The 14,059-nt window shown below is 48.1% G+C and overlaps 3 protein-coding genes across 3 annotated transcripts; 1 reads left to right on the forward strand and 2 right to left on the reverse strand.

The window, feature by feature from the left end:
• Positions 1–168: 168 nt before the first annotated feature.
• slu7 (mRNA splicing protein SLU7) lies at positions 169–1,581 on the reverse strand (the record flags this gene model as incomplete). Its single annotated transcript, XM_040792664.1, has 1 exon — positions 169–1,581. The coding sequence occupies one exon, from the start codon at positions 1,579–1,581 to the stop codon at positions 169–171; it is 1,413 nt and encodes a 470-aa protein (XP_040644631.1).
• Positions 1,582–1,907: 326 nt separating this feature from the next.
• PGRI_049520 (DNA-directed DNA polymerase zeta catalytic subunit REV3) lies at positions 1,908–7,050 on the forward strand (the record flags this gene model as incomplete). Its single annotated transcript, XM_040792665.1, has 2 exons — positions 1,908–2,142; positions 2,195–7,050. The coding sequence occupies 2 exons, from the start codon at positions 1,908–1,910 to the stop codon at positions 7,048–7,050; spliced, it is 5,091 nt and encodes a 1,696-aa protein (XP_040644632.1).
• A 211-nt stretch (positions 7,051–7,261) lies between these two features.
• Positions 7,262–11,327, reverse strand: PGRI_049530 (RNA dependent RNA polymerase; the record flags this gene model as incomplete). The annotated part of the gene is made up of 4 exons (XM_040792666.1): positions 7,262–10,440; positions 10,498–10,945; positions 11,000–11,156; positions 11,215–11,327. The coding sequence occupies 4 exons, from the start codon at positions 11,325–11,327 to the stop codon at positions 7,262–7,264; spliced, it is 3,897 nt and encodes a 1,298-aa protein (XP_040644633.1).
• Positions 11,328–14,059: the final 2,732 nt, after the last annotated feature.

The raw sequence follows: 14,059 nt of genomic DNA on the forward strand, positions 1-14,059 counted from the left end.
TTTCGTTGATGCATATTATTTCGAAGTGACATTTTACAACTACACGAAAAAGAGGTGTGAAACATAAATTGGGTTGTGCATTTGGTCACGGTTTAAACAGCACATCAAGAGGGTATTTTAGTACATCCGAACGCCCATGCAAGTAGTATATGGAGAACATCATCAGAATCAATCTTTCCCTAAGAACTTCGCCATAGGATCCTCAGCAGCCAACCGGCTCCGCTTGTATGATTCAAATTCCTCCTCTGTGACACCTGACTTGATTTCTTCCAGCGTCCGCTTTTTCCCATTGGCATTTGAATTCTGTTCTTGATCCCTGCCGTCGGCTTGTTCAGACTCGCGAGAGGCATCCGCATTTTCAGCGTTCTCGGAAATCTCTTCATTGTCATCGCCTGCTCCAATCATCCTCAACATGTTGCCTTCTTCCTCAAAGGCCTTCTTTCCATCTTCCCCTGTACAGTAGCTATTCTTCACAGTGGAACAGCAGCATGCATAGCCCCATTTGAATTGGTACCACCAGCTGCCGAAGACCGAAGTATGATTGTTCACCATCACGTCTTCGGGGTATTTGGATTTGGTTGCGTTCTTGGGCGCGCCCTTGATGGCACCACTCTCGTCATATTCAATGAATCGCTCGTTTTCAACGACCATCGTTTCGCGCAGCGCACTCGGTTTTGAGTGCTCTGCACCACCGTATTTTTCCAGGAGAGCTTTGCGATGCGCTTCACGCTTAGCTTCAGTATCAACCTTCTCCTTCTTTCGCAGAACTTCTCCAGATGTCGGATTGGCTTGGATGTGTAGCTGAGGGAGACCCTTCTCTTGCGACTCCCACGCATATTGCTGGGCTTTCTCGAACTCCGCAGCATCGCCCGAAGCACGGACAAAATTCTCCTCTGCGACAAGTGCAGCAGCCTGATCGTCCTGCGCGCCCATATCCACCATTCGACGTGTTTTCGGGTCGTATTTGGCGGAATCAAGGTCCAGATTGAGCAGGTATTTGGCGGTATCTTCTCGAATACGTAGGTTGCGCGTCGCGGTACTCTGTTGCCGTCCCATATCGGATTCTTCGGCGTATCGGATATCCGAATCGGGGGCCTCATCGCCATCTTCACCGGCTTGAAGTTTTTTAAGATTTGATTCCTCCTTCGCCATGCGCTTGATGGCCTCCATCTCTTCATATTCATCGACGACTTGGCGATATTCGGTGGCATCGTAGCCGTTCCACCGATCTCTTTTGGCATCCCACCCCATATCGACCTTTTGGATGAGTTCGTCTGCCTGGATATCTTTTCCAGTCCACTTGGCACCGTGCTTTCGGGGTCGACTCAGACACTCTTTGGTTTTGTGTGTCATCGCGCCGCAGTTTTCACATGCACCTTTGCGGTATTTGGTGGCTGCTGGTCCCGCACGCTTTCCTCGATCATACCATTTTGACTGGTCAGGAAGGGCTTTTTGGAGACGTTGATGCTCCAGGTAGTCGTTGTTTGTCTCATCATCGACGTAGAACGGCTTTTTCGAGATGAAGGATGGAATGTACTCGTTAGGCGTTTTTGACGCCACATCCGCTGGTTTTCGTGACATTGCTGGTAGTTAAACGAAGGAGGGGCGACTTTTAATTAGAAATGAAAGGGAATTAGGTCAATAATTAGATCGAGCCACCTGTAGCTCTCTCCTGTAGTGAGATGAAAGATGAGTGAAGTTGCGATAGGCCTGAGCGTGGCGAGTGGAGAATTGATATAAAGCACGTGACTAGGCGTTATCTCGCGTTGTCATGGACATACCTCCGTCGCGTTTTCTCAACTATTCTTACTGAGATGCCAAAAAAGACACACATGCGATAAAGCGGTGCGTGTACCATTTATCCTTCGCAATGTCGCTGTGGCTTTTGGACGCCACACACCAGAGCGATGGAGCCATTCCGTGTACGTCTCAACTGTATCGATTATTATCAGGCGACCGCGTCGGAGTTGGATCCTCCACTGCCTTTTCGTGATGATGTTTCAGGGAAAGATTTCAGGCCAAAGGTACCTGTGATTCGAATATTTGGAGCTACCGAGACTGGCCAGAGAGTTTGCGTACATGTCCATGGCGCATTTCCGTATCTTTACATCGAATATAACGGGTCCTTGGCGCCGGAAGATGGTTAGTGATAGTCATATTGGTGATCTAATGGTTAAACTTACCAAGTCTGTAGTAAACTCGGCAATCCGAACTCTTCATCTTTCAATCGATCATGCTCTGGCGGTCAGTTTTCGCCGAAATGCATATGACCGGAGGACAGCGTTTGTGGCGCACATCACCTTGGTGAAAGGAGTCCCGTTTTACGGATACCATGTCGGATGGCGGTTCTTCTTCAAAATTTATCTCTTAAACCCCTTCCATACAAACCGTTTGGTCGATCTTCTGCACCAGGGAGCTGTGATGAAACGTCCGCTTCAACCCTATGAGGCGCATGTGCAATACATCCCGCAATGGATGTGTGACTACAATTTATACGGATGTGCAACCATGAGCTGTAGCAAAGTCAAATTTCGGTCACCAGTACCTGAGTATTTCGAGCTTAGCAATCTAGCCCACCGCTGGCACGATCGTTCAATCCCACCTGAAAGCATACTGGATCACCCTGCGTTACAGAAACAAAGCCATTGCGCGCTGGAGGTGGATATCTGTGTTCAAGATATCATGAACCGTCTTGATGTAAAGGAGCGGCCTCTACACCAAGATTTCACGGAGCTTTTGAAACCCGTCGCGGTGAACGAGCGACTGGTTCCTAGCATGGCTGGGTTGTGGCAGGATGAAACTCGCAGGCGCAAGAAGAGAATGGGCATCACTGATCCCGGAAGCACTCCGTTTGGGCCTGAGGATATGGTTTCAATGTCTGCGGATCCAAGAGATCAGTCGAGAGGTGGTTGGATACACGAGGAAGAATTTCGTGAAATGGCGTCTCAGCTTGCTGCCGATGAGAAACACGGGGATAGCAACAAAGATATGACATTTGAAACATTCTTGGATACCGGTGATCAAGCCAAACTCGTCAAGACTGCGTTGGATAGTGTTGAAGACTTCTTTCCTGACAAAATCAGTACTTTGACTTATGATAGCAGCCGTTCCCAGGAATCAGCCCAGCAAAATGTACCGGAAATTTCGGTTGATGAGGGTCTCGCTCTGTCCTCACAAACTAACGGACAGTATTACTCAGATTCCGACGAAGGAGGTAGCTCATTGCAAGGGAGAGCCGAACAGGACCCTGAAACGAAAGGGGACCCCATGGGGGACAGTTTTTACGATGAAGTCTTTGACGAATTGCCCTTTCCAGATGTGGTTGTACCTGTGGAGCGTGCTGAAACAAATAACCAAAAAGCGACCATGGATGGTGTCTACAAGGAAGAAAACTCTGTAGCCCAAGAAAAAGGTGCCATAGACCAGAGTGAAAATAGAAGTATGGCCCCGAAAAGACCACACTTTGAAACGCTCGATCTCCACCGTTCGCCTACCAAAAGACCTAGACATATGGCCACACACGCCTTGTCTGACGAGCTATTGGAACCATCCAACACACGAAAGCATCAGCAAGATAACAAACAAAAAAGCGTCTCCTTTGACAGCAAGTTGGATTCCCACGCGGAAGCCCCGTCATCAGAACCAAAATCATCTTCCTCGCAGAGGACAGTCCGTCCAAAGGCGCATAGTTACACCAGCGGCCTGAAATTCCCGGTAGTCAAGGACCCCAATGATCCTCTTACTATTATGCGCTATAGCCAAGATGAGGCAAATTCTTCAAGAAAAGACTCCGAGTCATCCCAGCTCTTGAGTCATTCCCCTTCCGGATCTGCCATGGACTTGTCAGGCAAAGCCAGTGAAATTCAGAGTTCCTCAGAGCTACATTCGTCTGCAACAGTGATGGGTCCAGTCTCTCTTGATCCACATCTCGCAGAGACCATGAAAAACATTCATCAGTCATTCAATTTTCCACCGAACACGTCATTGCGTTGCTTCAAATTTGCCAGCCCAACTCCCAGCGAAGTCAACTCGACAATAAATGAATATGGGCGTCCATCGGTTGTATACCAGAAAGCATTTTACAGTGATGAAACAGATGTGCCTGAACGACCAAGAGAATATGGTGGCAGAGAATTTCGGCTAGAGAGTAACACCATTCACTATCTACCCGATTTTGACCCAATGGCAGAGGCGCCTGCAATGTTTGGTGAGCAGACACCAACAGGATATGACCAAGCTCAGCAAGAAAAGGTTGACCAGCACCTTCGAGAAGGGTGCACCGCCAGGGTCTGGGAATTCACACTTGTTCCGCCAAGCCGGTCGGAAGTCATCAAGTGGTTCGAAGAGTTAGAAGCCTCACAAGCATCTAATCAAAAATCGGCCCAAAACATCCCTGCTAAAATGAACCCCAACTTTCTCTCGCAAATCGAGGGCCCAACACAGAAGAACGCACATGGCTTTAAATACTCACAGAATGGAGTATCCACTAGCGTGGAACACCAAGCTCAACACATGAGCACGATGAGCCTAGAACTTCACGTGAACACGCGCGGAACCCTCATGGCCAACCCTGAAGAAGACGAGATCACTTCCCTGTTCTGGTGCATCCAATCCGAAGACGAGGATCTTGAGGTCAATAGTCATCTTCCCGGGGTTCATGTTGGGATGATTTACCACGGCGAAGGCGAAAGGCCGGAAGCCAAAATCTCCAAGGCATTGACAATTGACGTTGAGCATGAGCCTACGGAACTGGACCTGATAAACCGATTCATAGATCTTGTCCGGTACCACGACCCGGACATTATCACGGGCTACGAGGTCCACAACGCTTCCTGGGGATACGTGATTGAGCGAGCGCGCAAGAAGTACGACTTTGACATCTGCGAGGAGCTTTCAAGGACTAAATCTCACTCTAATGGAAGGTTTGGGAAAGAGGCAGATCAGTGGGGGTTCAACCACTCGTCGTCCGTTCGCATCACTGGACGACACATGTTCAATATATGGCGTGCTATGAAGGGCGAGCTGAACCTGCTACAGTACACTATGGAGAACGTTGTCTTTCATGTCTTGCATCGCCGAATTCCTCACTATTCTCCCAAAGACCTGACGCAATGGCACCAAAGCGGGAAGCCTCGCAATATACTCAAAGTCGTGGAATACTTCTCCTCTCGTGTGCAAATGAATCTGGAAATTCTTGAAGCTAATGAATTGGCACCAAGGACAAGCGAGCAGGCCAGATTGCTAGGGATTGATTTTGCCTCTGTGATTTCACGGGGATCCCAATTCAAAGTCGAGTCTTTGATGTTCCGAATTGCGAAACCAGAGAACTTCATCCTCGTCTCACCAAGCAGAAAGCAGGTCGGACAGCAGAATGCATTAGAATGTTTGCCCCTAGTCATGGAGCCGCAAAGTGACTTCTACACAAGCCCACTTCTGGTGCTTGATTTCCAGTCACTGTACCCAAGTGTCATGATCGCGTACAATTACTGCTACTCAACCTTCCTGGGTAGAGCAATGCACTGGCGCGGGCGAGATAAGATGGGGTTCATGGATTACAAGCGACAGCCCAGGCTCCTCGAATTACTAATAGACAAGATTAACATCGCGCCAAATGGTATGATGTATGCGAAGCAGGAAGTGCGGCAGTCATTGCTAGCTAAGATGCTTTCCGAGATCCTTGAAACCCGCGTGATGGTAAAAAACGGCATGAAGGCCGACAAAGACGACAGGGCCTTACAGCGACTTCTGAACAACCGCCAGCTGGCACTCAAACTGATCGCGAACGTCACATACGGGTACACATCCGCCTCATTCTCAGGACGAATGCCCTGTTCCGAGATCGCAGACAGCATCGTCCAAACGGGACGAGAAACCCTCGAAAAAGCCATCGCCTTCATCCACTCCATCGAACGCTGGGGCGCCGAAGTCGTCTATGGCGACACCGACAGTCTATTCGTGTATCTCAAAGGCCGCACCCGCGACCAAGCTTTTGACATCGGCGAAGAAATCGCCGAAGCAGTAACAAACCTGAACCCCCGACCCATTAAACTAAAATTCGAAAAAGTCTATCACCCCTGCGTCCTCCTCGCGAAGAAACGATACGTGGGCTTCAAATACGAACACAGGAACCAAAAAGAGCCCGACTTCGACGCAAAGGGCATCGAAACCGTCCGACGCGACGGCACACCCGCCGAACAAAAAATAGAAGAAAAAGCCCTAAAAACACTCTTCCGCACTGCAGACCTCAGCCAGGTTAAATCATACTTCCAGCGCCAATGCGCAAAGATCATGCAAGGCCGCATCTCCATCCAGGATTTCTGCTTTGCGCGCGAAGTCAGGCTGGGGACGTATTCCGAGCACGGTACTCTCCCCGCCGGCGCGATGATCAGTACAAAGCGCATGCTGGAAGACCCGCGTTCCGAGCCGCAGACCGGCGAGCGGGTGCCGTATGTTGTTGTTACCGGTGCGCCTGGGTCGAGACTTGTTGATCGGTGTGTTTCGCCGCAGACGCTTCTGCATGATGCACACCTTGAGCTCGATGCTGAGTACTATATCACGAAGAATATTATTCCGCCGCTGGAGAGGATTTTTAATCTTGTTGGCGCGAATGTTCGTCAGTGGTATGATGAGATGCCGAAGGTGCAGCGGATTCGGCGGGTCGAGGGGTCGGTGCTGAGGCCGAATTCTGGTGCCGGGGCTAGGAAGACTCTGGAGTCTTATATGCGGTCGTCTTCGTGTGTTGTCTGTCGGTCGAGATTGTCTGATGCTGCTATGTCTGTGTGCGGGGATTGTATGCAGAAGCCGCATCTTACATTGCTCGAAGTTGTTTCGCGGTTGCAGAGGGCGGAAAAGAGAGTTGTTGAGCTGGAGGCTATTTGTCGCTCCTGTATGGGTGTTTCTCCTGGTGATGAGGTTAGTTGTGATAGTTTGGATTGTTCTGTCTTCTACTCGAGGGCCAGAGATGCTGCTAATTGGAGACACACCAAGGCTGTTTTGGAGCCTGTGGTTGAATTATTGGAAAGGAAGGGGGATGAGGGATTGGATTGGTAGTGTTTTGGAGGTTTGACTTGGATACTCTCTAGGACTGCTAATCTTCTACAAATTGGATAAAATTCGAGGCTTCATTTACACCTGCATCAATGCAGACTAACCTCATCACTAAACAAAAAGAAACCCCCATCTTCTTTTTTTTCAATTTTGATGCTCTTTTTCTCCTGTTTCTTTCTTTTTTCTTTTCTTTCCCTTCTCAAATAGCAAAAGATCAACTGTCAATCATGTTGATCAGGGCGTCAAGCGCCGAAGGCCGCACATCGCCTTCCCTTTCTACAATATCCCCCGGTACAGCTTCCTTCTTTTCAACCTTGTCATCCTCAGCGGCTCCTAATTCCACACCCCCCTCGCCCTCATCATCCTCATCGAAGGACACACTCTCATCCTTTTCTTGGGGTTTGGGTTCGGTCTTGTCAATGCGCCGACGAGCAATGAGTTCTTGATCCGGGGCCGCGGAGCTAGAGCCCACCTTAGCCTTGGGCTTTGTGTCCTCATTCACATCCTTTGGCTGCATCCCCTCATCCATGCCTTCAACAATCTTGAGGATCTGCGGATGAGTGTAGACCACGCCGTCGCCGATAGGCTTTTCAGAACCGCCACCCTCTGATTCCTCTGAGACTGGAGCTTGTCGTGCTCGACCCGTCGCAACATTACCGAGAACATCCGGGAAAATCCAAGGGAAGCTAATGAGCGGAAACTCAGTTGAGTTCACCTCAACAATGGAAAGATCCTCTCTCTGCAGTGCCTCCTGGCGTCGAGCCTCCAGTGCTGCGGCTACCTGCTCATGAGTAACACGGTACATGGCTATGACCAATGGAGGAATGTTTCCACCATCACGGCCAACTTTGTCGTAGCACTGGTGGCGGAATCCGCGACGGAGTGTGCCCACGATCCTGCCTAGATCTTCCTGCATCTTGTAGTCCCTGATCACGAAGCCGTGGCGAAGTACGAATGTTGACCACACCTCAAACTCAGTATTGATCTCATACTGAGCCATAATCTGTCGCATGTTCATGTCAAATTCTGCCTTGAGCTCGCGGGCGTATTCCATGTAGGCCTCACTTGCTCCAGCCAGCGGGGATTCGAGGATGCGAGAATCAAAGGGTTTCTCTAGCTTGGGAACAAAGTCAGGAGTGACGACTGCATCGTATAGTTGACCGAGGATTTTGATCGACTTGTAAATGCTAGATGGTCTCTTATACCTCTTTTCCATGAAATGAGGCCAGAACTTGGGATCTAGAGACCGGGTCATTCTCGCATGTGCACCGCTTTTGTTATAGTCAACTGCATCGGAATGAAGCTGAGCGAGATGGATGCACTTTTCTTCCCACACACCCCTCGGGAGCCTGTCGGCCCAAGCCAAATGAGCGTGTGCAATTCGAGGAAGGCAATCATTCTTCATATAGGTAACGAAGAATGAAGTGATCTCATCAACTGTCACGTCGTGATCAAGATCTGGGGCTTTGGTACCCTTGTAGTCCATACTTTCGACAAACCACTTTCCTGGAATTAGATCAGGGTCCCAGATAACGAGATAGTCATCACCGTCAAGGTCACCTCCGGAGCACATGCTCGCAATGTCCTGATCGCCAGTTTGGGGAAGTACAACCACGTCCCGAAGTGCTTGCAGCTCTGGTTTATTCACTGCTCGAACTACGCGAATATCTCCAGGATGAAGCGAAGGATTGCGAGCGAGAATACAGAGACCCTCAATGACTTCGTACTCGTCACCTCCATCTAGCCGGCAGACCTGGACAAAGATTTCAGGGAGAGCAGCCAGTTTCTGTGCATAGGAGGCTCTTCCGGGCGGCAATGCGTTTTTAAAGTACCCTTTCAAAACACCTGTCTCGTCCATAACACCGAGAAGGTTGGCTCCTTGGTCTATGGCAATCTTTGCTTTCTCTTTGAGATGCTTCAGATGCCAGGACTTCCAAAGCTCAAGCATAGTAGTGACAAACGGCTCCTCCTGTCGCCGGAATCCATCAGATACCATCTGAGCCAATGTTAGGGTTGTTTGGTTTGGATCGATATACTTCTGAAGAAGCTGGATTGCTTTCAAATCATTGCCCATCGCTCGATGGAAGCCACCCAACATGCTGTTGAGCTTTTTGTGGAACACTTGATCCGGGACATCCAGAGCAGAAAGCACAAGAATTAACTGGCGGTTTAAAGTGGCAAGAGAAAACTGGGACCAACGGATGATCTCCAAGCCAGCTTGGTTGGTCTCAAACTTTTGTTGGCTTGGCCGAAGGTGTACCTCCTGGGGCAGAGGGTCCAGGGAGACAACCAGCATGCCCTTGGCTCCTCCAAGACGAAATTGGAAGGCCGAAGGAGGGTCTCCAGCGATAGTTTTAATTTTGTGCTGGGATGTGACCATCTGCGCCAGGAATTTGGAAATCTTTCCCACTCCATCTGAGAACGTGAAGCCATTGCGAATAACGTCATCGCAAGGAGCAACTTGAACAGAGGATCCAGTAAAAGCCCGGGTGGTCGAGAAGCATTGTCCTAGTCTTGCAGCATATTTTGCCACATTTCGGATGTGGTTGAATTGGCCCATCCAGGCCCGGATGGTTGCTGCTGAGACACCAGCATCCGGTGCAAAAAAGTAAGCACCATGCTCACGGAACTGAGAGTTGCCGAATGCGAGGAACTCGTAGCGACGATCTCCAATGGTGATACCGTTTGATAGTGTCCTTTTGACACGGGTGTAGATTTCGTCGTTGGAATCGCCTAGCGACGCATTGATACGACCTTCAGTTCTTTCATCTGTAAAGCGAACCCGAAGAAAGCGCCCAGGTGCACCTTTGTTGGCCCATTCACGCACAACTCGATTTGAGATGTCTACTGTTGGAGTATTGTAGTAGATCGTAGTCGGGGTGACTCGTGCTGTGTGCATGTAGCAACAGTAGCTCGGAATCTTCGAGTCAGTCACTCCCTTGAAAAATTTGAGATCGAAGATCTTCATCGGATTAAGGTACTGTTTCTTTTCGGTTGCAACAAACTCTAGCAGTTTCATAGCTTGGTCATCTCCGAGGTCCTTTATTTTCTCTACAAATTCACGAGTCATGGTGAATTCAGAGAGGTATCCCTGGGACAAACAAACCTCCAGTTGATACCGGACTCTAAAGGAGAGGTGTATATAGTTCTGATCTCCCAAGTCTTGCAGTAACGCGGAGGCCTTGTTGGACTTGGACTCAGAAAAGTCAATCCACTGCCATACTGGTACCGGTCGGTCTGGATTCTCAACAAAGTGACTCCCATCTTTGATGGTGATGTTGTAGTCTTGGAAAATGTCCGCAACGAGCATCAAATGGTGGCTAGTGTCGCCCGCACGGCGAAAACTGGGGTCCAGGTCGGCGGCGAATGAGATCTTAAACACGTTCCATCGGCCTATCAATTGACACTGGTCAGCTTCCAGAATTACAATAGACGAGGGAGGACACTTACCTAAGTCGATGATATGTCCCAACTTCTTCAAATTTGTGGGAAGATTCTTTAGCGAGTTCGGGTTATGCGTCACGGAGGTCTGGCGATACCAGCTATCCTCTTCTCTCCAGCTCAACGGCTCGGTCACTGTGGACGGAATGTCTGTGGCCTTTCGATGCCAGATGGGGGCAGAGTCTAGGACAATCAAGAATGACTTTTGTCTTGTGGCTCTGTCGTATTGTTGGTAAATCTGGGACAATTGGAGGAAGGTGATTTTGACACGATAGTCATGTTGAGTCACATCGGTAGTCTCTGACCCCCGGATACCTACTCTGAGGTACAGTAACAAGCACTTGCGCATCACATCGACCACACATCTGGGGTATGTCAGGTTGTTGAAGCTTTGCATAAAATGCACGGTGGACGGAGCTAGGAGAACGCCGATGTCGATTTGAACAGTTTTCAACTCCTTCAAATTAAACATTAGTATTTGAATATAACCTCGTAACATGCATTCACTGACCAGTTCACTAGGGAGCTTAACATCTGGGCGGACAGGGCTCGGAATGTAACCAGCTGGGTCACCACAGTAGACACTGAGCGATAACACCGCAACACGGCCACCCCGGAGCCTCACACCAAAAGAGCCAGTTCTCCAAAAGTCTTCACTTGGAGGAGGTCTTTGAATGATTAGCAAAATGTACTTCAAACAATATGGTGAATTGATAGGATACCCACTTGAAACGAATGCGTGCTTTGGAATCAGGACGACCGGCGACGTCCTCCCAAATGTCGATAGAAATCAGATTCCCATACTGTTCGAAAGCATTGTAGATATCGTGGGTGCTCATCTCTCTTGGAATGTTCAGCAGGTCGACCGCACAAGTTTTCCATGACCTCCAGGATACCCAGCTCTGAAATGGTCTGCGAAGAGAAGGGTCATCTGAGTCAAAAGAGAAATGGTTAGTCTTTGGGCGCTGGGAAGTGGGAACATCTGGGCGTGCCATTATGTTTGAAGGGAAAAGAGATATCTCAGTAAGTTGATGGAGAAGGAGAGAAGAGAAGAGAAGGGGATTGAAGAGATGTAAACAAAAATAAAAAGTAATGAAGAAGAAGAAGAAGAAGAAGAAGAAGAAGAAGAAGAAGAGAGAAATAGAAAGGAGCGACCAAGAGGGTTGGGGTTTAAGTGGGAAGGTACGGGAACTTGCCCTAAATGTCTTTGAATGGAAGGAGCAATCCTCTTATCAAAAACGTTGAACTGATTGTCGAATGAGACATAGCAGGTATCATATGTGAGAGTTCACTTGATTCAGAAGTCAGTTAAGTGAGAACGAGTTTAGATTTAATTTACACAGACGATAGGTTCTTCCTTTCAACTTGATATACCTTGAAGAAAAGGATACGAAAGTGAGTCCTAACAAAGCACAAGCTACTTACTGCCCTTAGAAAGCTGAAGAGGTAAGACCCAAACATGTGAAATATTGCATACATTTAGCATTAACTTGATATCAGAAAGACAAAAACAAGAGATATCGATATTCTTTGCTTGTAAGTAGGCCAATACACCTCCATCTAAGAGTAGATCAAGACTATAATCAGAGCGAAAATAGAACCAAAAAGATGATCATACTCTCAGGTTCAAAGAACTTAGGAGAGCTAATAATACAGGGTCTCAAGCAGTGTAATACATTAAAACAATCAAACACTACTCCTAAGAAGTTCTAAGTATATCATTTACTAATGTTTGGGATATCAACCTGTTTGCTATGCTGCTTGCTCGTTTGCTTGTTAATTTACATTATAAATACCTAGTTTCTCCATAGATTAATTGACAGCATCTTTTTCCTTCTTCATCTCGCATAGCATACTCAAAATTGTTGATAACGTTGCTTAGTAGGGCGAATTAGTCACGCCCTGACTGCCTACAATATAGTCCATTTCGCATCGCTGCATGAAAGATTCAACTAATTGGCTTATGCTATAGAGTCAAACTCAGATTTTTTATCATGGTTCAGTCGATAAGGAAGATCCTCTTGCAACCTGTGTAGAAAAAATGGTCAAGGCGCCGAGATGCTTGAGCAGCCAGGAGCTCCAGCCCCAACTCTTGAAGCTTTAACAACCCCACACCAGAACATCGTCCAAGACTAATGGAGGTGGAACGAGCCCATCGGTGTGTCCATCATATGAATCGGTGGAGACATATCTACAGACATATCAAAGGTTATATATAGAAAGGTCGTTTGCAGCCTTTTTCTGCCTTCTTTTTTGCCATCGACCTATCTAAACAGAATGATGCCTGAGAAGACTACTAAAGATGCCACTGAAAAGACTACCGAAAAGTTTGCCGAAAAGACATCACAAGACCGCTCATACGGCCGACTATTCTTTGTTCAAAATTTATCATTTGCACCCGGAAGCCATGGTCTAAGAGGACATCGAGTCCAAGAGACGGCTTCGTCGATGACAATGACAAGCATCGACAATGAAACCCACCACCTTCAAATCATGAACCAGAACGTCCAGTGCAACCTAGACATCAAACAGGGAGGAATCAACCTATTACGAAAAGCTCGAATGCGCTCACAACGGCAAGGTCATCACACCGCCAGACAATGCCCGTCATTCTCTCCATTTATTGTGATCTTTTGCTATCATCTATCTCTCTAATATTTGAATCACTCGTACTCAATTAACACCATGATCTATCTTAACCATCTCCCTATCACTGCCATTGAGGGCACAGTCGATGGTATTACGATAACATGAACCACCAATGGAACCATCAATTTACCGGGAAATGCGGCGTATTTCAAGACAAATCCGGCGGACACGAAGCGTGCAACAGAACACATAGCTCATTCATGTGCTAAACGACTGGGAAAAACTAGAGTTCGCATGTCATATATATCAGGAAATTAACCCAGAAAAAGGCTACATCTACCGGGAAAGGAAGAGATTCCCCCAGAGAGGCTCGACCGTATATGGCATAGCAACAGACGGGACAGCGTTCTGTTTTCTGAAGATTCTGAACGATTCCAAGGTAAGCTCTTCTAAATCACTCACACCTATGGTTCTAACCTCTACTAGCGATCCGAGCACCTTGTGACTGTGCAGGATAACCCCTTCGAGAATTTTCTTGGGATAATCGTTTACCTGTTTTGCCGGGCAGCTCTCACATTCCCCATTCCACTCAGAGGAAAGCTTACCTAGTCCCACACACGAGAGGAGAATGAGCAAACAGTCGGTGCTCTAGCCATAGATAAGAAGTTGAATCCAACCAGCAGTTACTTCACAAAAGTTCGTTTTTCGTTCGATATACCACACAGCTTGGTACTCGTGAAAATGTCCCCGAGCATGGGGCAGCCTTAGGGGATCTTGCGACTGAAATGGTACTTGCACTAGCACACATGGGGTCTAACATGCCAAACAAAATTACGCCTTTTTCCGGATCTGGGATTCGAGCTGAGGGCAAGGTGCAGACCGCCGACTTTGCATGTCCGTGCAAGTTCTAGATTCCGCAGGCGCTATAGGCATCGTCGAAGTCGGTCGGAACTGTCAGAATCCCCCGAGAGATTTCGCGCGA

Source organism: Penicillium griseofulvum (genome assembly GCF_001561935.1).
Source record: "Penicillium griseofulvum strain PG3 chromosome Unknown contig_84, whole genome shotgun sequence".
NCBI lineage: Eukaryota > Fungi > Ascomycota > Eurotiomycetes > Eurotiales > Aspergillaceae > Penicillium > Penicillium griseofulvum.